At 43.1% G+C, this 18,864-nt stretch overlaps 1 protein-coding gene across 6 annotated transcripts in view; it reads left to right on the top strand.

Annotated features, from left to right (window-relative positions):
• The window catches only part of ODF2L (outer dense fiber of sperm tails 2 like), a 35,684-nt gene extending 21,738 nt beyond the window's left edge, over nucleotides 1–13,946 (top strand). For 5 of the 6 annotated variants that reach the window (XM_081865865.1, XM_081865861.1, XM_081865864.1 and 2 more), the window contains 8 exons: nucleotides 1,388–1,523; nucleotides 1,946–2,056; nucleotides 2,750–2,854; nucleotides 3,899–4,057; nucleotides 6,172–6,257; nucleotides 6,355–6,517; nucleotides 10,683–10,808; nucleotides 13,358–13,946. In XM_081865865.1, coding sequence (XP_081721991.1) covers nucleotides 1,388–1,523; nucleotides 1,946–2,056; nucleotides 2,750–2,854; nucleotides 3,899–4,057; nucleotides 6,172–6,257; nucleotides 6,355–6,517; nucleotides 10,683–10,808; nucleotides 13,358–13,486 — 1,015 coding nt within the window. In that variant the 3' untranslated portion in view covers nucleotides 13,487–13,946. The remainder of the gene's footprint in view (nucleotides 1–1,387; nucleotides 1,524–1,945; nucleotides 2,057–2,749; nucleotides 2,855–3,898; nucleotides 4,058–6,171; nucleotides 6,258–6,354; nucleotides 6,518–10,682; nucleotides 10,809–13,357) is intronic. The other variant, XM_081865863.1, reaches the window with a different exon arrangement.
• The last annotated feature ends 4,918 nt before the right edge of the window (nucleotides 13,947–18,864 follow it).

Here is an 18,864-nt window from a genome sequence, read left to right as displayed (position 1 = left end):
GACACGGAGGAAAGGAAACCAAGATCACATTTAATGGTTATGGTTTCTCCTCCCAACAACAACAACCAAAAGAAGAAGAATGGGGGAACTGTTGCTAGTTAAAGAGCTGCATTTCCTATCATCCTTAAACAACTACAGTTCCCATGATTCCTTAGAGGACTCTGTTGTGACGTTAACAGATGAGAGTGCTGGAGGTGAAATAGTGAAACAGTTAAATAGTTACCCAATCAGAACTCAGGGAGGTGGAGTCAGAGGGACTATAAAAACCAGCTCTGGGAAGGGGGAGTTCATTGGGAGTTGGGTGGTTGGTTGGAGTGGGAGTGAATTGGGATAGAGTCTGTGGGGAGGTTGAGTTAGTGTTTTGAAATAAGCTGAGTCAGGAACAGTTAGGAGCTAGGAAGACAAGTAAATATCTGAGAGGTGGTTTAGTGAGTGAGAACAGGTAGCGGAAGTTATAGGTCTGGATAGGCACCCCATGATTGTAATTGACCGAGACCGTTTATGAGACCACACACTTGTTAAACTGCAATAAATAAAAAAGAAGTTTATGTTCCAATTTAACCCTGACTGGACTCAGTAATTTACCAGGTAGGGCCTGGGTGGCGGCAGCGAGAAATAGTGGTGGCACAGGGTTCAATAGACGGTGAAACATCCGGGGACCCTGTGTGATCGCCACATCCATGACTGTTAAAGTGGCATAAGAGCACTTTAAATGCATGGTGGTGGATGTGACCCAAGCAGGATAGCGAAGGTACGGGTGTGGATTGCGTGAGGTTCTTGTGGCCAAACGCTTGCGATCGTAGTGCAGCTAAGGTCAATGTATAGGCAAATATATTAGAAGAATTAAGGCAAGCAGGGAGGCGGGAAAAAGGTGAGTTTGGAATGTTAGTAGTGAATGATGATTGGATGAGAGTTTGAAAGGGAGTTTGAATGCTGGTGGCGAGAGGGTTGAGCCAGATTCGAAGCAGAGTTGCCTATTTAGTGTGATGTAGGCCATTGTAGCAGCCATTGTTGAAGAGGAACGTTTTCACCTGGTGCCTAAAATATATATAATGAAGGCGCCAGGTGAACCTCTCTAGGGAGAGCATTCCACAAACGGGGGTGGGGGGGCACTGTAGAAAAGGCCCATTCTCTCTCTTTTTTGAATAGTTTTTACTGAGTTTTTCATTTTTATCATGATAATAACAGTTGCCACCCTCCAGACCTCTCGTGGAGGAGGCACACGAAGAAGTGTTTATACATGATCAACATGAAAGACGTACATCTAAAATTGCTTCTAAGAAGCTGAAAGTAAAGTGGATGTAGTTAAGGCACAATTTAGTTGCCATTTAACTAAATGACATTATGCAAAACAATTTCTACACAAGTTGAGTTTGAAATGTTAAAGGCAGATAGCTGACCGTCTGATGGAACTGAGGAGACTTCAAGATGTCGGAAGGAGGTCAACGAATGATATCCTTGGGAAGCTCAACGCTATCACCTCTGAAAATGAGAAGATTTCACTTGAAAATACTAAATTAAAGGTAAGGTCATCTGCAAACTGCAACTGTAGTTATGCCAATTTTAGTTAGGAGTTCCACTTGGGAGAGCACCTTAATCCTTAATTTTAGTTATACATTTCGAGTCTTGCCTGTCGGGGTTAGTATCATAGCAATTTTACTGATGGTTAAATTGAAGCAGAAATATTTTCTCACCAGCTTTCTAAACACATTCGGAAAATTTATACCACTCTTATGTATGAATTACTCTGAAGAAGTTCCTTCAGTGGGACTGAGGTACAGGCAGATCTGTTTAGGATCGCGATCCTGGCCTTGTTATCTGCATAGAAACATCTTGGTGATAATATATGTAGTTTAGTTTTACTTATGCTACACAATTTTTGTTGTTGCAGGATTAATCATTTTTTGGTAGTACAGTACTTTTTAAAGATGTCTCCTTTCTGTAGGCATCTTTTGCATCTTTGGAAGCGAGCATTGTCTCGGCGGAAGCTGAACTTGTGGGCTTACGTGAGGAGGCACAGCAGCAAGAAAATATAATTGAACATTATAAAAATGAGGCAAGTTGATGTCTTGGGCATGCATAGAATCCCGCTATCTCTTGCAGAGAACAGCACCATCACCAAAATTCATTCCGCTGGTATATTCCTAGGTCCAAACCAAAATACACTCCGTATATGTTCAGTCCAGACACTGAAGTCCAGCTCCAAGGGCCTTCTACTGGTTCCCTCACTGCAAGAAATGAAGCTACAGGGAACCAGGCAGAGGGCCTTCTGGGTAGTGGCGCCTGTCCTGTGGAATGCCCTCCCATCAGATGTCAAGGAAATAAACAACTATCTGACTTTTAGAAGACATCTCAAGGCAGCCCTGTTTAGGGAAGTTTTAAATGTTTGATGTTTTATTCTGTTTTTAGTGTTCTGTTGGGGACCCCCAAGAGTGGCTGGGGAAACCCAACCAGATAGGCTGGGGAAACCCAACCAGATGTATGTATGTATGTATGTATGTATAAATAATTATGTTTCATTGCATTATTATTATCATTATTCTGTTCGGAGCCGCCCAGAGTAGCTGGGGAAACCCAGCCAGATGGGCAGGGTAATAATAATAATAAAATTATCATCATCATTTTTGTGTGTGTGCATATAATAAAATATTTGTGTATATAATTTATAATTCTTAAGGGGGGAAACATACATAATTTTTAAAAAATACAATGTTCATATGTATATATATATATATAAATATTGTTCTAGGTGGGGAAATTAGAAATGGAAGCTGAGGAACTGAAAGCCAGATATGAGAAGGTCATACATGAAGGCAAAAAACTAATGGATGGCAAAGATTTAGAAATTGATGTGGTGAGTATAATATAATTTTAGTAGTTGTACCCCGCACATCTGGCTAGATTTCCCCAGCCCCTCTGGGTAGCTTCCATTGTGGTAATTATATGTGTGGAAGTTCTTTTTTCACTTTCCTGGAAAAGACTATTCAAGATTCTCTGATTACAGTTTAACATAATGCATTATTTTACTTAGCTTACTGAATCATATTTACATGAAAATAGTTATAGAACTAGAGATAGGTCAATAGATAGATAGATAATGATATATTAAGATACACACACACACACACACACACACACACACACACACGAGACTGGCAAATATTTACAGACTTATATCACATAACAGCTTAAAAAAACACCTGCTGCTCTCACAGTAAAACTCACTCTATATATCAGAGCTTTCCAAACTTTTCATGTTGGCGACACACTTTTAACACATGCATCTTTTCGTGACACAGTAATTCAGTTTTACTAGCAAACCGGAGGTTAAACTAACCCCTTTCCAGCCCCTGGAGGATCAAGGAGGACGTTTGTGCGACACACTGCAGCCGACACACTAATGTGTTGTGACACACAGTTTAGAAAGCTCTGCTTTATATACTTTGACACAGCTTTGTTATAATGTTCAGAAACTTTTACCTGAGCGTTTATTGTTCTTCTACTTTTATTTTTACGCCATTGTTCGCATGTCACGTAAACAAAGATCTGTCTCAATGCCATCATGTTTAAAATAGTTTAAATGAATAAAATGAATTAAAACTACAAAAAAAAAACCCTCACACTCTCCACGGTTGGTAACAGACCTAACTGGGGGGAAAAAACTGCCTACTGTAGATTTTATCACAGGATTTTATGCTACATTAACCCTTTTGGGTACACCTCTCTCATATGCAGCCCGTTTAAAAACATACGCCTCCTACAGTATATTTTGTCTTTGTTCAAATATGTTTTATATTTAGTAGTTTGAATATGGGAGAGCGTGCAAAATTACTCTCTCTCTCTCTTCTTTCTTTTTTTACTTCTCCTCCCCACCCCCCGACCCGACGTGGCTGCACAGGTGAGGGGCCAGTCGGAGGCTCGCTTGAAGGAGTTAGAACATGCCCGTGATTTACAGAAAGCAGCCGAAGGGAAACTGCAAAAGTGTCAGGAAAGCCTGCTGGCCTGCCAAAAGAGCTGTGTAGATAAATCCAAAGCCATTAGGGAACTTCAGGCTCAGGTGCTTGGAGGAAAATATTCTTTTTTCCACAAAACATCTAAACGAGCGTGCGAGGAAGGCTGGGAAACTCAGCGGTTTGCTTCTTGGGATTCTCATTTCGGAGTAGTTCAGAAGGGAAACTACTTCTTGCCTGCTGAGGGCACTCCTGTCACCTCCCTGTTTCCCGCAGCTCAAATGTTCCATTTCTAAAGCAAGTTGGTGCTTTTCGTGAGATTGGTTTGCTCGATTAGTTTGGAAGAGAGGCCAGAGTTCTTTCCGGGCTCAATTTGAAGTGTTGGATCTGACCTTTTCAAGCTGAAAAATTACCCAAGTCTATCGAGTATCGGCAACACCTTCCTCTCTTGTGTGAACTTGTTCTCGTCTCTTTGCCAACAGGTGGGGATGAGGGGAGAGGGCCTTTGCAGTTTGCGGTACCCCAATTTTAGAACAGTCTCCCAAGAGACTCTGTCAGACTTCCCTGTCTGCTTTTAAGCGAGTCTTTAAGATTGTTTCACTCTGGTGGGCTGCGCCCACCTGACTAAATGGCTGTCAGGATGGAGGAGCTTGCAAGGGGTGCTTCAGAGAGCAATTTGCTCCAGTGATGGCTAATGCTTAAGGGAGGCAGTTGCTTCAAAGAGCAGTTTTCTAGTCTGAAGCACCTCCCACCCTCCTTTTTTTATCTTCACTTCACTTCAGAAAATTGCGAGACCGTAGAGGCTTATTATCATCTCTGGGTGAGAATATTCAGCTTTCCTATAAGGGAACTTTGTATGCATCCAAAACAAGTTTTTGTCATATATAGTAATAGTAATAATAAATATTTATTTATACCCCGCCCTTCCCGGTTCAGAAAACCGGGCTCAGGGCAGCCAACAACAAATTTAAAACACTTAATTGTGATACAACAACAAAAAAAGCATAAAATACAGTATAAAGGCGTGAATAACAATAAAGTCAAAGTTCAAAAATCAATTTAGGGGAAAATCCATCCAATAAACATTAGATGATCACCAGGGCTAGCTGGCTAAATTAGTCCTATTTGGGCCAGAGGAGGCCAAGGGAGAATTACCATATTTTTCGCTCTATAGGACGCACTTTTTCCCCTCCAAAAATTAAGGGGAAATGTGTGTGCATCCTATGCAGCAAATGCAGCTCCTTGGCTTCAGTGATAGCAACGCAAAGCCTCCGAAGTGTAGAGGGAGCGCTCCCTCTGCGCTCCTTGGCTTCGCATTGCTGAAGCTGAAGCCTGGAGAGTGAGAGGGGTCGGTGCGCACCGACCCCTCTCGCTCTCCAGGCTTCAGGGATAGCTGCCTGAAGCCTTCAGAGTGCAGCGCGAGTGCCCACTGCATTCCGGAGGCTTCAGGTTCCTTTTGCTGAAGCCAGGAGAGCTCCCGGCTTCAGCAAAAGGAACCTGAAGCCTGGGGAGCGCAGCAGGAACTCAGAAGTCTTCAAGGATCTTTGAGGCTGGCAGTGGGGGAAAGCAGCGCTTCCCCCTACCGCCAGCCCCATAATCTCGGGGGGGGCAGCGGGAAGGCCTTTGCGTCTTTGGTCTTTGGGGCTGGGGGTGGGGGAAAGCAGCGCTTCCCCCCGCCAACCCCAAAGAGCAGGTCGAAAGGAACCCGAAGCCTCTGGAGCGCAGCGGGAACTCCCGCCGCGCTCCTGAGGCTTCGGGTTGCCTTCACTGAAGGCGACTGAACGCACCTTGAATGCACTGAACGCACCTTGTTTTAGAGGGGGAGAACAAGGGGCTCCGTTTCTCCTGCTGCTTCGCTGAAGGGGCACTGTGCAGAGAGGGGGAGAATTTTTTTTCTTGTTCTCCCCCTCTAAAACAAGGTGCGTTCAGGTGCATCCTGTAGAGCGAAAAATATGGTAGCTGTGGGATCCCAGAGCGCGTAATCTTCATAAAAAGGGAAGGAAGGGGAATAAAAGATCAGGCTAAATTCAAATTGAAAGCCACAATCTGTCTTACAGGCCCTGCGGAAGGAGGTTAGAGTCCTATTTCTTGGTTAACATTAATTCAGGGCTTTTGTCATGAATTAGTCCTGGTGATAAGTGATGTGAGGATTTGCAAAGAGCTAGCACCTCGTTTTCAGCCTACAGTTCTGTGGGTTATGTCAGAATCCCTGCTTTTACAGGTAGTCGAGAACGACAGTTTCTTGAAACAGCTTGCTTTAGAAGAGGAGAATCGCAACATTCAGTTGAAATACGAAGACGTTAAAAGGTAAGTGTGACATGTCTCCTGCCATTCAGAATTTCTTTCTTTCTTTTTCTTTCTTTCTGTCGTAACCTTACACTAACACTTGTACTTGACTCAAAAGAAAACTAGAAGAAACGGAACTAAAGAACAAAGAGCTTGAAAATCAGTTGGCAAGCCAAGAAGATTGCCTTCAGAAAACGGAACTGCAGTTCAAACAGAAACTTGCGAGCTATGATGCGTTAACCAGACAACTGGAAGCTGCTTTGGAAGATGGAAGGAAGAAGGTAGGCCTCGTCTTGAGTCTTTTGAGTATATGCATTTTTTAATGTACCTGTTGTTCATATACAGAAGCCCCCCCCCCCAGGCAGTTGCTTCTTTTCTCAAAACTCCATAGAGCACACGGTTTCTGTGAGGGACTCTCTCTAGGCCACTCCTCAGCCCCTTCCTATGCCACACCTTCCACTGACTCTGCACCTTCCTCAACTGCTTTTGCCTGGCTGGAATGTGTCATTGAACTGTGGGGATAGAGAGGTGTTAGCATGTGGCCTTTCAACCTCTGGCTTTTGCCTGGCTGGAGAGTAGCCTACTGCAGAAAAGTACAGTGGTGCCCCGCAAGACGGAAAACTCGCTAGACGAAAGAGTTTTCCGTTTTGGAGGTGCTTCGCAAAACGAATTTCCTATGGGCTTGCTTCGCAAGATGAAAATGTCTTGCGAGTTCCTGCGGGTTTTTCCCCCTTCCCCCCCCTTTTCTAAGCTGCTTATCCGATAAGCCGCTAAAAGCCGCTAAACCGCTAATAGCGCTAATCCGCTAAGCCGTCAATGGGCTTGCTTCGCAAGACGAAAAAACCGCTAGACGAAGAGACTCGCGGAACGGATTCTTTTTGTCTTGCGAGGCACCACTGTAATCATATCTGTTGCACCACCAACTTTTGCCCCACCTACCTATGGCATGCAGGCCCCCAGAAGGTGGGCTAAGTGGTACCTCAGGTTAAGTACTTAATTCGTTCTGGAGGTCCGTTCTTAACCTGAAACTGTTCTTAACCTGAAGCACCACTTTAGCTAATGGGGCCTCCTTCTGCCGCCGTAGGAGCACGATTTCTGTTCTCATCCTGAAGCAAAGTTCTTAACCCGAGGTACTATTTCTGGGTTAGCGGAGTCTGTAACCTGAAGCGTATATAACCCAAGGTACCACTGTAAAAACATTTTTAAAATGCCAAACATTAAAAAAACATTTTACCGTATTTTTCAATGCATAAGATGCCCCCATGTATCAGATGACCGCTGTTATTATTTTTAACCCAAAATTAAGAAGACAAAACCCTGAAATAGATTGGCAGCAGAAAGTTGCTGAGCTTTTGGGGGGCAATCGCTTGTTGCTGAAGGGGAACCAAGGCGTAAGACGCCAAGGCAGAGCCCATTTCAAACTGTTGAGCAAACATTTTTAAATACGGGGGGGGGGACACCCAATGCCCATGTCCCATGTATAAGACGCCCCCCCCCCAATTTGTTACTAAATTTTTAAAGCAGAAAAAACCATGTCTTATACCTGAAAAAATACAGTAATTAGTCAAAAAGTTCCCTTGATTTATTGGGCAGCTATGTGTGCATGCATGTGGGACGCGAGTGGTGCTGTGGTCTAAACCACTGAGCCTCTTGGGCTTGCCAGTCAGAAGGTTGGTGGTTCAAATCCCCGTGATGGAGTGAGCTCCCATTGCTCTGTTCCAGCTCCTGCCAACCTAGCAGTTCGAAAGCATGCCAGTGCAAGTAGATAAATAGGTAACACTGCAGCAGGATGGTAAACAGCATTTCCATGTGCTCTGGCTTCCATCACGGTGTCCCGTTGTGCCGGAAGCTGTTTAGTCATGCTGGCCATATGACCCTGAAAAGCTGTTTACGGAGAAATGCAGGCTCTCCCAGCCTGAAGCAAAGTGAGTGCTGCAACCCCATTGTCACCTTTGACTGGACCTAACCATCCAGGGGTTCCTTTACCTTTTTTTAATGCATGCACAAGTATATGTGTGTGTGTGTATACAACACATGCAGGTGGCAAGCTTTCTCTCTCACTGGTTAGAATGCTTCTTCCAAGATGATGTCTGCTACGACACATGTGCAGATAACCTAAAATGGATGGGCAACTTATGATCCCACAGGTATTGTTGGACTCCCAGCTTCCATTGGTCCCAGCCCGCTTGACCAGTAGTCAAAGATAATGGGAGATGGGGCCCAAGATCATCGGCATGGCCACCTGTTCCCTGTCTCAAAAGTCAAAGAAATTATGTTTCCCACCGTTAGGCAAATTTAATTGCTCCGTTAATTGGCTAGCAGCATACTCTTGTATATATGTCTACTTGAAAATCAGTCCAATGAGGCTTATTCCCCAGAAAGTAGATAGAGGATTGCACCTTAAAACTCATAGGATGAATTAACTAAGATTTCTTTAATAGGGCAACCGCTCCCTAGAATTCACACCTTTTATTTCCTCTAGACTTAGATTGGTGGATCTGTGGCTGGGTCAGATCCCAGAAAAGGATTAAAGGATATCCTTTTTGGATCACAGAGTATTGTGTGAGAATAGTGAATCTCCTAATCCAGAATAATTCCTCCTTTTGTGCAAATGCTAATTCTCAAAAAGTGTTTTATGACTCCCTAGAAGTCATACTTCACAGACTGAGCCTCCCCCCCCCCCCATGAGACATTGTGGCACTGCAGTACAAGAAGTTTTTGGATATTTCTTGAAGAATTTGAGGAACAGCACTAATGTATTTTCTCCTTCCACTCATTAATCTTTGGAATCAAGCCACTAATGACTCATTGGCGAGGGGAAAAGGTACTCTATACATGCCCCAAAGCATTCTTTTCGTATGACTGTTTACATATTCCAGGGTGAACGCTGACGTTGAAAATTGATTCCAGACCTTAGTTCTGGCTTAAATTATGCACCAGGAAAAAAGACCCACCTTGAACTAATCTCTAACTTAGGCTGGTTTCATACATTGATTAATGGCACTGCTGCCCCATGAAAATGAAAATGTGTGGGTGAAGCAGTCTCCCATGGGGTTCAGGTAGTTTTTACAGTGGTGCAGTTAAAATTACCTGAACCACATGTGGACGGGATCTTTAGACAAATGCCTCTTAGGTGAAGCAGAAGGTTCTCTTTGCAACTTGTTTTCGCCACCCCACCGTTGGTGTTTTCAAACACTAGCGAATGTATGCAGTTTTCAGTACGTGTATTTTAACTGAAAATACGCATTTTGGTGCACCATTATTATTTTTAACCAAGGGCTACATTGCAAAATCTGGAGATATGTGAAAACCGAAGGATAACGATTCTGAATTCCCATAGGAGTCCAGGAAGTGCAAATTAGGTCCTTTTGTTTAAAAATGCAAACCAAGCAAAACTGAGCATTCCTAATAAGGACATAACACACACACACACCCATTATAAAGCTTTCTGGAGGTGTTTTTCTTTGCCAGTTTCTCTATTTACATTTGGAATAGGCATCTTTTGTAATGTGCTTAAGCATTTTGGCAAGTCAGACATGCCTTTGTCCAGGATATCAGCCCAGTCACTGTTGTTCAGAGACTTGGGACATTCTCATCTAAGTGGTACCCATGTTAGAGGCACCTCCTGGGGACATTATTATTATTATTATTATATATTAATAATAATTTATTACTTATACCTCGCCCATCTGGCTGAGTTTCCCCAGCCACTCTGGGGAAGAGTCTCAGATGAAGAGCTCACTGACCAGGAAGACTTCTATATAGCACACCAACCCCAGCCAGCGTGATTAAATATCAAGGAAGATGGGGAGTTGTAGTTCAAAACATCTGGAAAACTCCAGATTGGGGGAGGCTGGTCCAACAGGTACCAGAGTCCCATATACAAAGACCTTTAAAGGTCAACACCAGCATTTTGAATTGAACCCCAAAATGGACTGGGAGCTATTGAAGGTTTCAGAGCTGGCCTGATGTGATCTTGCCGCTCAGTCCGTGTTAAAAATCCAGTGCAGTATCTTTGTTCTGAAATGGTTGCAGTTTCTAGCCTGGCTTTAAGGGTAGCTGCACCACACAGTAATCCAACCTGAAAGTGACCAGGGCATAGACAATTTAGATTTGAATGAGGGAAAAGCATAAAGCCAGTCACACAAATGTGGTATTCAATAAAGCTGAGATAATTTGTTAATGTTCATGTAATACTTAAACTAGTAGTGTTCCTCTTGATTAAAAAATAAGATTATTATCCTGCGATTTTTATCAGTACTCTGTTGATTGGTAAACGTGATCTTTCCCTATCAGTTTTCCTTTTATCATTTTCTCATGAAGCACATTTCATCTTAAATGAAAACCTCACTGCTGTTAACATTTGGTATTGCAACTTGAAAGGTAAGGGTTTTGGTTATTACATTTCGATGGACAGTATATAGGTTTGACTCTTTGTTGTCACAGTTAAAAGAGGAGGTGGAAAAAATCGCATCTAAGGAGCAAGCCTTTCAGATGAAAATATTGGACCTAGAGAATCAATTAAGACGGAAAAAAGAAGAGCAGAGGCACTTGTCTAGAAGACTGGATGCTGTGAGTAGACTCCCATTCCCTCAAGAATTTTGTTCTGTGTGGAGCCAGGTCATCTAGTCTAGCTCTCTCTCTTTTTGCTTTAATGTTACTTTTGTTATTTTAAGATTATTGTACATTTGCCTGCTGTTGTTCAGTTTTAAGTGGGTATAATGTGGTGTATGGTTCTTTTATTACGTTTTATTGTTACTGCATTTTGTGAAAAATTGTATACCAACTTGAAGGGGCAACTGTATCCTAAAATACGGCATCATATATCTGGTAAAGAAATGGTCTATTTCCCTTCATGCTTGGTGGAAGGATTGAATTAGATGTGTGCCTCTGCTGGTGGTGGTAGTTCCCCTTCCACTTGCCATACGGGCAGTGCCAGGGTGGGGCTAAAACAGCCCAGGTTCCAAGCTGGCCCAACTCTGTCACATGATGCACTGCTGTCACATGACACACCAGCTCCAGGTTGTCCCTGCACCTTCTACCCTAGTTGGTATGCTCTGCAGGGCTGCAAATACGACTGTGGCTCTGCCACTGAGGCTAAGTTTGCACCCTCAATAGGTTTTGTTTTTGCCCGTTTTTTTCGGCAGTAGCAGAAGGCGCTGCTTGCAAATCTGTTGCTAGAGAAATTCTCTGTATGTATGAGTATGCGCAAACCCATGAGGAATTATCTGCTTGGGACAGCTCATTTAAGAGCAGCGGAAAGAAAACTACTTAACAATATTCGTACATTTAGCTTGTCTTTTTTCTACTGCCGTGCATCTAGCCGATGGTTTGGGAGATTCCAGCAGGGAAGCCATATGAGCCTGTTAACCACAATCACAGACACAGGGCCTTTGGCACCCTAAAAACCATCAGATTTGCTTTGCGGCATCAGCTTCACGAAGCAAACAGAATCTTACGCTGCAGTAACATCTGTTAGCCTTTACGAACATAGGAAGCTGCCTTTGTACCAAGTCAGATTGTTAGTCCATGTACCTCAGTATTGTCTTCTGCATGCAAAGCCTGTTCTCTACCACTAAGGACACGTGTGTGTGTGTGTGTGTGTGTGTGTGTGTGTGTGTGTGTGGTGTGTGTTTGGAGTATATATAATTCCTCCCCCCCCAGCTATCGAAGGGATCAGTAGCTTCCCCCATCTGCGACCTTTAATTTTAGTTTTGTTAACTGCTTCCAAGCATCCCACTGGGACACATGGTAGATAGGAATTTTGCAGGATACTTCTTTCTCTAGCAGAACTCCCTTTCTTTCCACATTTCAAGACTGGTATATTACGTTTTAAGCATTTTCCACTTCAAATTTTACTTAGGCTGACAGTTCAGAATAAATATGAAAGCAATAATATTCATGCATAAGTAGAGTGCCGTTGAGTTAACACAGAACATATTCTTAATTCATCTCACATCCATGCAGACACACAACGTGTACATATATATATTTATATTGGGAATACGTTATGAAAAGGGAAATACAGAACAGATTGTTGAAGTAATTTGCTGGAAGTAGGGTTGAATTGTAAATAGTTACTAACAAGGCCCAGAACTGCTTAAACGTGTATGATTGTTAGAGGGTATCACAATAATATAAAATAAGAAACCCAAGTCCCAAGAAAGTAATTTGTTTGATCGCTTTTAACCAGAAGTGATTACTACACATAAAAATAATGTGCAGCCCTTACAAATTCTGGGACAGGTTTGACATTTATTCTAACCACATGTATTTTTAAAGATTATGTTCTAGTAAACATAAAAGCAAATCCTAAGAATCCCGTGTAGATTTTATGGGGCTGGTGAATTATGAATGGATCCAATAAAAGTACTATCAATCATTTTGTTTTAACAAGTACCTATGGTACCAAAAACATAATTTAAATTGGTTACAGGTGCAGTCTTTTTTTGTTGTTTTTTGTTTAAAAGAAAAACATGACTTCTGGGATTGTAGTGGATGATGATGCCACTGTTGCCTTTTCGTGAAAAGTTAGGTCGAACCTTTAGGATTAGCTCTTGATGGGGCTCTATAGCCATGTTTTCAAGTGGAAAGTTGGTTAGAGATCAAGGTTATTTGGGCTCCCCGGTGAAAATAGGTTGGGTCTCTTGCTTGAGAGAAAATATGTTAAGATTTTTGGGACACCAGGTGCATTTTTTCAAGTATCAGTTTTGAACTGATAAATAATAATCATAAAAATAATCCATCTTAATAGGTGTCCATCATTCCTTCTCTTTCTGATACTCAGGTGCGAGTGCCAATGCTTAAGTAATTAAAATGGCGCCATTCAAGCACAAGGCAGAGATTTCAGAAGCCCCAGCGAAGCCCTGACGTTTGTAGTGAAAATACATTTAAGGGAGGAAGAAGTCCAAAAACAGTCCAATGAGAACTGAGCATGGAATGCTAACTACGGGGAGGAGCACAGGGAGGCAGAAACCAGATGGGAAGGAGAAAGAATTGGAGACTCCTAGCAGAGAGGATGCTGATTCTCTGGGATAGTAGGCAGGACGAGTGTTCCACCATTTTGTTGTAGGCCTCACTTGAGCTTATTGCTACAGTTTCTTTGTTTTTTCCCCCCTCAGAGAGAGAAACATCGTCAAATGTCCTTGAAGGAGTTGGAACACAGCCTTCAAAGATCAGAAAACCAGAACCAGAGTATCCAGAATTATGTGAAGTTTCTGAAAACATCCTACTTAACCATGTTCGGTTGAAGTTTCTCGTTTCAGCAAGTATCTCCGGGGGGGGGGGGGGCGGCGGCAAGCAAACCATGGTAAAGCAAGACTTGGGCACAGCACCAGACCATAGTTTTTGCAAAACAAAGCCACGATGGGTAAACCAGCAACAGGCGTTCAAACAATCCATGGTAAATCATGGCTTAGTAAACGAAGCCACAGTTTCAAAAAATCCTTTGGATTGTTTTGGTTTTTTGCAAAAAAAAATAAAATAAAACCCTTTGCAAATCAGTTACAACTAAGAAAACAGGCAGCTAGTAGAAATGTGAATGTAGAGTATACTTGTTCATTACTTTTTATTTTTTACTGAAATGGTTTTTAAAGGACTCAACTCCTGATAATTATATTGGTTTCACTAAGTTTTCTTGGTTTATTGGCTATGAAAAGTCAACACTGACTTTGGTTTTACATTTAATTTATAATAAAAATTTGAACATTTTCCTTGCTTTATTTTTCATACCTGCTGTCATTCTCTCTCTCTCCTTATCCCTTCCTTCTAAGAAGAAGAAGAGTTTGGATTTGATACCCCGCCTTTCACTCCCTTTAAGGAGTCTCAAAGCGGCTAGCGTTCTCCTTTCCCTTCCTCCCCCACAACAAACACTTTGTGAGGTGAGTGGGGCTGAGAGACTTCAGAGAGGTGTGACTGGCCCAAGGTCACCCAGCAGCTGCATGTGGAGGAGCGGAGACGCGAACCCGGTTCCCCAGATTACGAGACTACCGCTCTTAACCACTGCACCACACTGGCTCTCATGCAGTGCATCTACTCTGATGCAGGGATGCTTCTCACATCATTCCTTCCCTAAACCAAAACAGCCTTGCACCCTGATGCTGATCACTGTATATGACCTTTGTGGCTCAGCGCCCCTGCTCCATATCTGCCTTCGCCTCCTCTTTGCCACTCACCCAGTCCTCCACTCACCTCAGAGGAAGGTTGGGATTCCTGCACCCTAACACTTTGAAGACACACACCAAGTTAGTTCAACACAACTGGACTGCCAAGGAGAGAAAACACATGAAACACTATTCATAGTTGAGCTTTAGTGGTACCTGCAAATAGTGGCCATTTCGCTGTTCACCCCTGACTCCAGATCATTTATGAACACTTCACATCAAGATTTCCATTGGGCTTAATACAGATGCAAATATCACTTAACTCCTCTCACCCAGCTGTCGGACATCATCATATTATTATTATTATTATTATTATTATTATTATTATTATTATTATTATTTTATTACATACCCCGCCTATTCGGCTGGGTTTTCCCAGCCACTCTGGGTGGCTTCCAACAGAACCCAAAAAAAGAATAAAACATCAAACATTAAAAAACTTCCCTAAATAGGGCTGCTTTCAGATGTCTTCTAAAAGTCAGACAGTTGTTTATTTCCTTGACATCTGATGGGATGAGTTTCACAGGGAGGGTGCCACTGCCGAGAAGGCCCTCTGCCTGGTTCCCTGTAACTTGGCTTCTCGCAGTGAGGGAACCGCCAGAAGGCCCTCGGCGCTGGACCTCAGTGTCCGGCTGAACGATGGGGGTGGAGACGCTCCTTCAGGTATACTGGGCCGAGGCTGTTTAGGGCTTTAAAGGTCAGCACCAACACTTTGAATTGTGCTCAGAAACGTACTGGGAGCCAGTGTAGGTCTTACAGGACCGGTGTTATATGTTCTCGGCGGCCACTTGCAGTCACCAGGCCTACTTTGTAGGTCATTGTATTTCTGCTGATACAGTTTCATACAGAAATCCGACATTACTTTTTATCCTCCCACGTTGCTCTTCACAAGACCGCAGAGTAGTCACATAACTTCTTTAAAGGAAAGCCAGACGCTATGATGATTATTGACCCCCTTGTCTTGTGTGAGCATCTTTCCGGTCGATGCCTTGACCAGGACTGACTCATCACATTTACATGAGAAATTCGCTTGGCCAGTTGAGACATTTCTTCACTTGTCATTTTGGTCAGTGGCTCATATTGTACCTCTGCCATCTTCAGTGGCATCACATAAGATTCTGTGTTGATGCAGTGCAAGATGCAGCTGTTAACACTGAAAATGGTCCCAAGGTTTTAGGTTTGCAGCCCTATAAACGTCAAAGAATGAAACAAATGTCACTATTCAATCACCTGGGTATTCAATCATCAAGGAGGCAACCTGCCTCACAATTTATGTGAGAGTTTCTAAATATTTAAGGTCCAAGGCTGAACGTCTTCCGGAAATGGGAGACCTATGTGTTCAAACTGTCCTTTACGACTTGGGGATCTAACTAGGAAAAGATAAGGAACTTCTGGTTAATTTTGATCAAATAAGAAGGGTATTTTACTGCGGGAGGACGTTGCTTCTGTCACCTAATCTAAGACTTTCTTTTTTTTTTTTAAGCTAGGTTATTCAGCTCTGTGTTGTGTTCTTTTATCGCTTCCAAATGGCTAAAGTCGGTAAAAAGATTTTAATGCTAAGTCAAGACATGGAATTTACTTTATATCCTCTGCCTGATCTGTTATCATAATGAAATGAAACACCTACTGCGTGAACAAAGCAACACAAGGAGAGTTTCTTTTCATGATTTTGTATTAACAATGGCTGGCATGTTCTGTGCTTTGAAAAGTACCTTTTAGTTGGCCTTTTTACTGTCACCTTACAGAATTCAAATGGGCATCCCTACCTGTATCTTTCATGAAAGATGCAGTTATTGACTGATAGGTAAAGGTAAAGAACCCTTTCTTTTACCTTTTGTTGACGCCCACAGCAACAGAAATCAGTTAGGAACATTCATAGTTTTTACAGCAGCGGATGGCAATCTTGATACAGTTGTGAGCGACGTAGAAGGAAAACAAAATTGAGACGCTATTATCTTAGCGCTTAAATGATTTCCATTGCCTCTTTTTTCCAACCAAAAAAGTACAGCCATTTTCTCTCTCTGTGATCAAATGGATCCTTCATGTTAGACCCACAGGACTCTCTGTATTTTGTTCATGGATCCTGTAGCTCTTTTAACACACCAAAGTACTTCTTAAACATTCAGAAGGCTCTTAAACTAACTGCTTTAAGAGGGCATAATCTCTGGGGGGAAAGACTGGCCTGAATAGATGGAAATTAGCATTTGGCCTAGCGTTGGGTTCTGTTAGTGATGTTCAATGAAAATTGCTTATTAACGATTACATTTCTTCCAAATTAAAATAATTTTAAGTTGTAACACTTGATGGAAAACAGGTGGTGATTCCCATCCTGTTCCTGTAGATATTTTGTTTAGTTTGTTTAGTTTGTGTATATGAAATACAGTCAAACCTTGGTTGTTGAACATAATGTGTTCCAGAAGCCCGTTCGGCTTCCGAAATGTTCAACAACCAAGGCACTGCTTCTCATTGGTTGCAAGAATTTTCTGCACTCAGCAGAAGCCGCATAGGATGTTTGGCTTCCAAAAAACGTTCAAAAACCAGAGCATTTACTTCTGGGTTTTCAGTGTTTGGGAGCAAAAACATTCCAAAACAGAGCCGTTCGAGAACCAAGGTTTGACTGTACTAATGCATGTATCCACGAAACTTAGTTTTCCTTGAGGCTCTGTTGGCCCTACAGAGGGTCTGTGAGAAAGCTATTTCACATTGGAAGAGAAAATGGGGCGACTTATTTTCTGGTTCTCTTGCATCCAGTGAGGAGGGGTTCCTAAGGAGTGGGAATTTTGTTGTTGACTTCAATGGAATGTGCATTGTTGATATCCCTCTTCTAATACGACCCATCTTCTCATGGTAGAGGACGTACACATTGTTTCCATTGTTAATTTTGTACGGCAGCCATAACATTGACTTCAACAAAATGGGCCTGCCCTCTTGATCTGAAATATTTTTAAACCATTTCTAAACTCGTCTATGCGGGCCTCAAGAGTACATGGTAAGTGTTGAACAAACATAACTTCTCAAGAAGAGTGTGAGAGAGGTGCTTATGAAACACTGGAAGAGCAGACGAGATAAGGAAAATGTGTCCATGGGGAGAGATTTTGGACTCTACTGAGTAAATTATGTTTCATACTTCTAGAGCAGGGATGAGGGACCTGTGATCTCTCCAGTTGTTGCTGGACTTCTCCTCTCATCAGCGCCAGCCAACATGGCCAATGGTATAAGCTGGGCCAGTATTTTGCCCATCTTGTTCTAACTGATGATTTCAGGGACCTTTTGTATATGTAACATGTTCTGCCATCCAACTATGCAAACCCTTTAAGTGTTCCTATTTTCCAGGGACAGTCCCAGATTTACAGATTCTCTCCCAGTTTCTGATTTGATCCCAGAATGTCCTGCTTTTTCTTAGGACGTCCCTATTTCCACTGGAGAAATGCTGGAGGGTATGGAATTATGTGACCCTCGAGCCAAGGAGATAACTGCACAACCCTTAGAAGACATCTGAAGGCAGCCCTGCACAGTTTCATTATGTTTTTATGTATGTTGGAAGCTGCCCAGAGTGACTGGGGCAATGCAGTCAGATGGGAGGGGTATAAATAATAATGATAATGTTGTTGAATAGGACGTCCCTATTTTCATAGGAGACATGGAGTGTATTCTGTGGCCCCTCCACTAAATTTGTAGCTGAAAGAATATATTTCAATGTGTTCATCTGCCACCATGACGGCTAGAACTTCTTTCAAAATATATACAGTGGACGCTCGGGTTGCGAACGTAATCCGTGCGGGAGGCACGTTCGCAACCCACAGTGTTCGCAACCTGCAGCGCTGTGTCTGCGCACACACGGGTTGTGATTCGGTGCATGCGCAATTTAGCGCTTCTGCACATGTGCGACTGCGGGAAGTAACCCGTTTCGGTGCTTCTGGGTTTCGGCAGGTCCGTAACCCAAAAAAACACAACCTGAAGCATCTGTAACCTGAGGTATGACTGTACAGTGGTGCCTCACAAGACAAAATTAATTCGTTCCGCAAGTTTTTTCTTCTTGCGAGTTTTTCGTCTTGCGAAGTACGGTTTCCCATAGGAATGCATTGAAAATCAATTAATGCGTTCCTATGGAGACCGCTTGCCAGGCTGGCGGTGCGGAGAAGGGCTTTTCTCCCCACCGCAAGCCTTCAGGACAGGTACGGGAACAGAGGGGAAGGCGCACAGCGCTTCTCTTCTGTTCCCAGGGCTTGCGGTGGGAGGAGGGTTTTTCCTCCCCACGCCAACATTCAGAACAGCATTCTGAAAGTTGGTGGTGGGAAGGAAAACCCTCCTCCCACCGCAAGTCTTCAGGACAGCCATCCGAAGGCTGGCAGCGGGAGGAGGTCTCTCCGCCCCACCGCCAGCCTTCGGAGCAGCCATCCCAAGGCTGGCGGCGGGAGGAGGGCTCTCCACCCCACCGCCAGCCTTCGGAGCAGCCATCCCAAGGC

This window comes from Podarcis erhardii (assembly GCF_964252035.2).
Source record: "Podarcis erhardii genome assembly, chromosome: 6".
NCBI lineage: Eukaryota > Metazoa > Chordata > Lepidosauria > Squamata > Lacertidae > Podarcis > Podarcis erhardii.
Note: the sequence above shows the minus strand (reverse complement) of the source record. Positions and strands in the feature narration are given on the sequence as shown.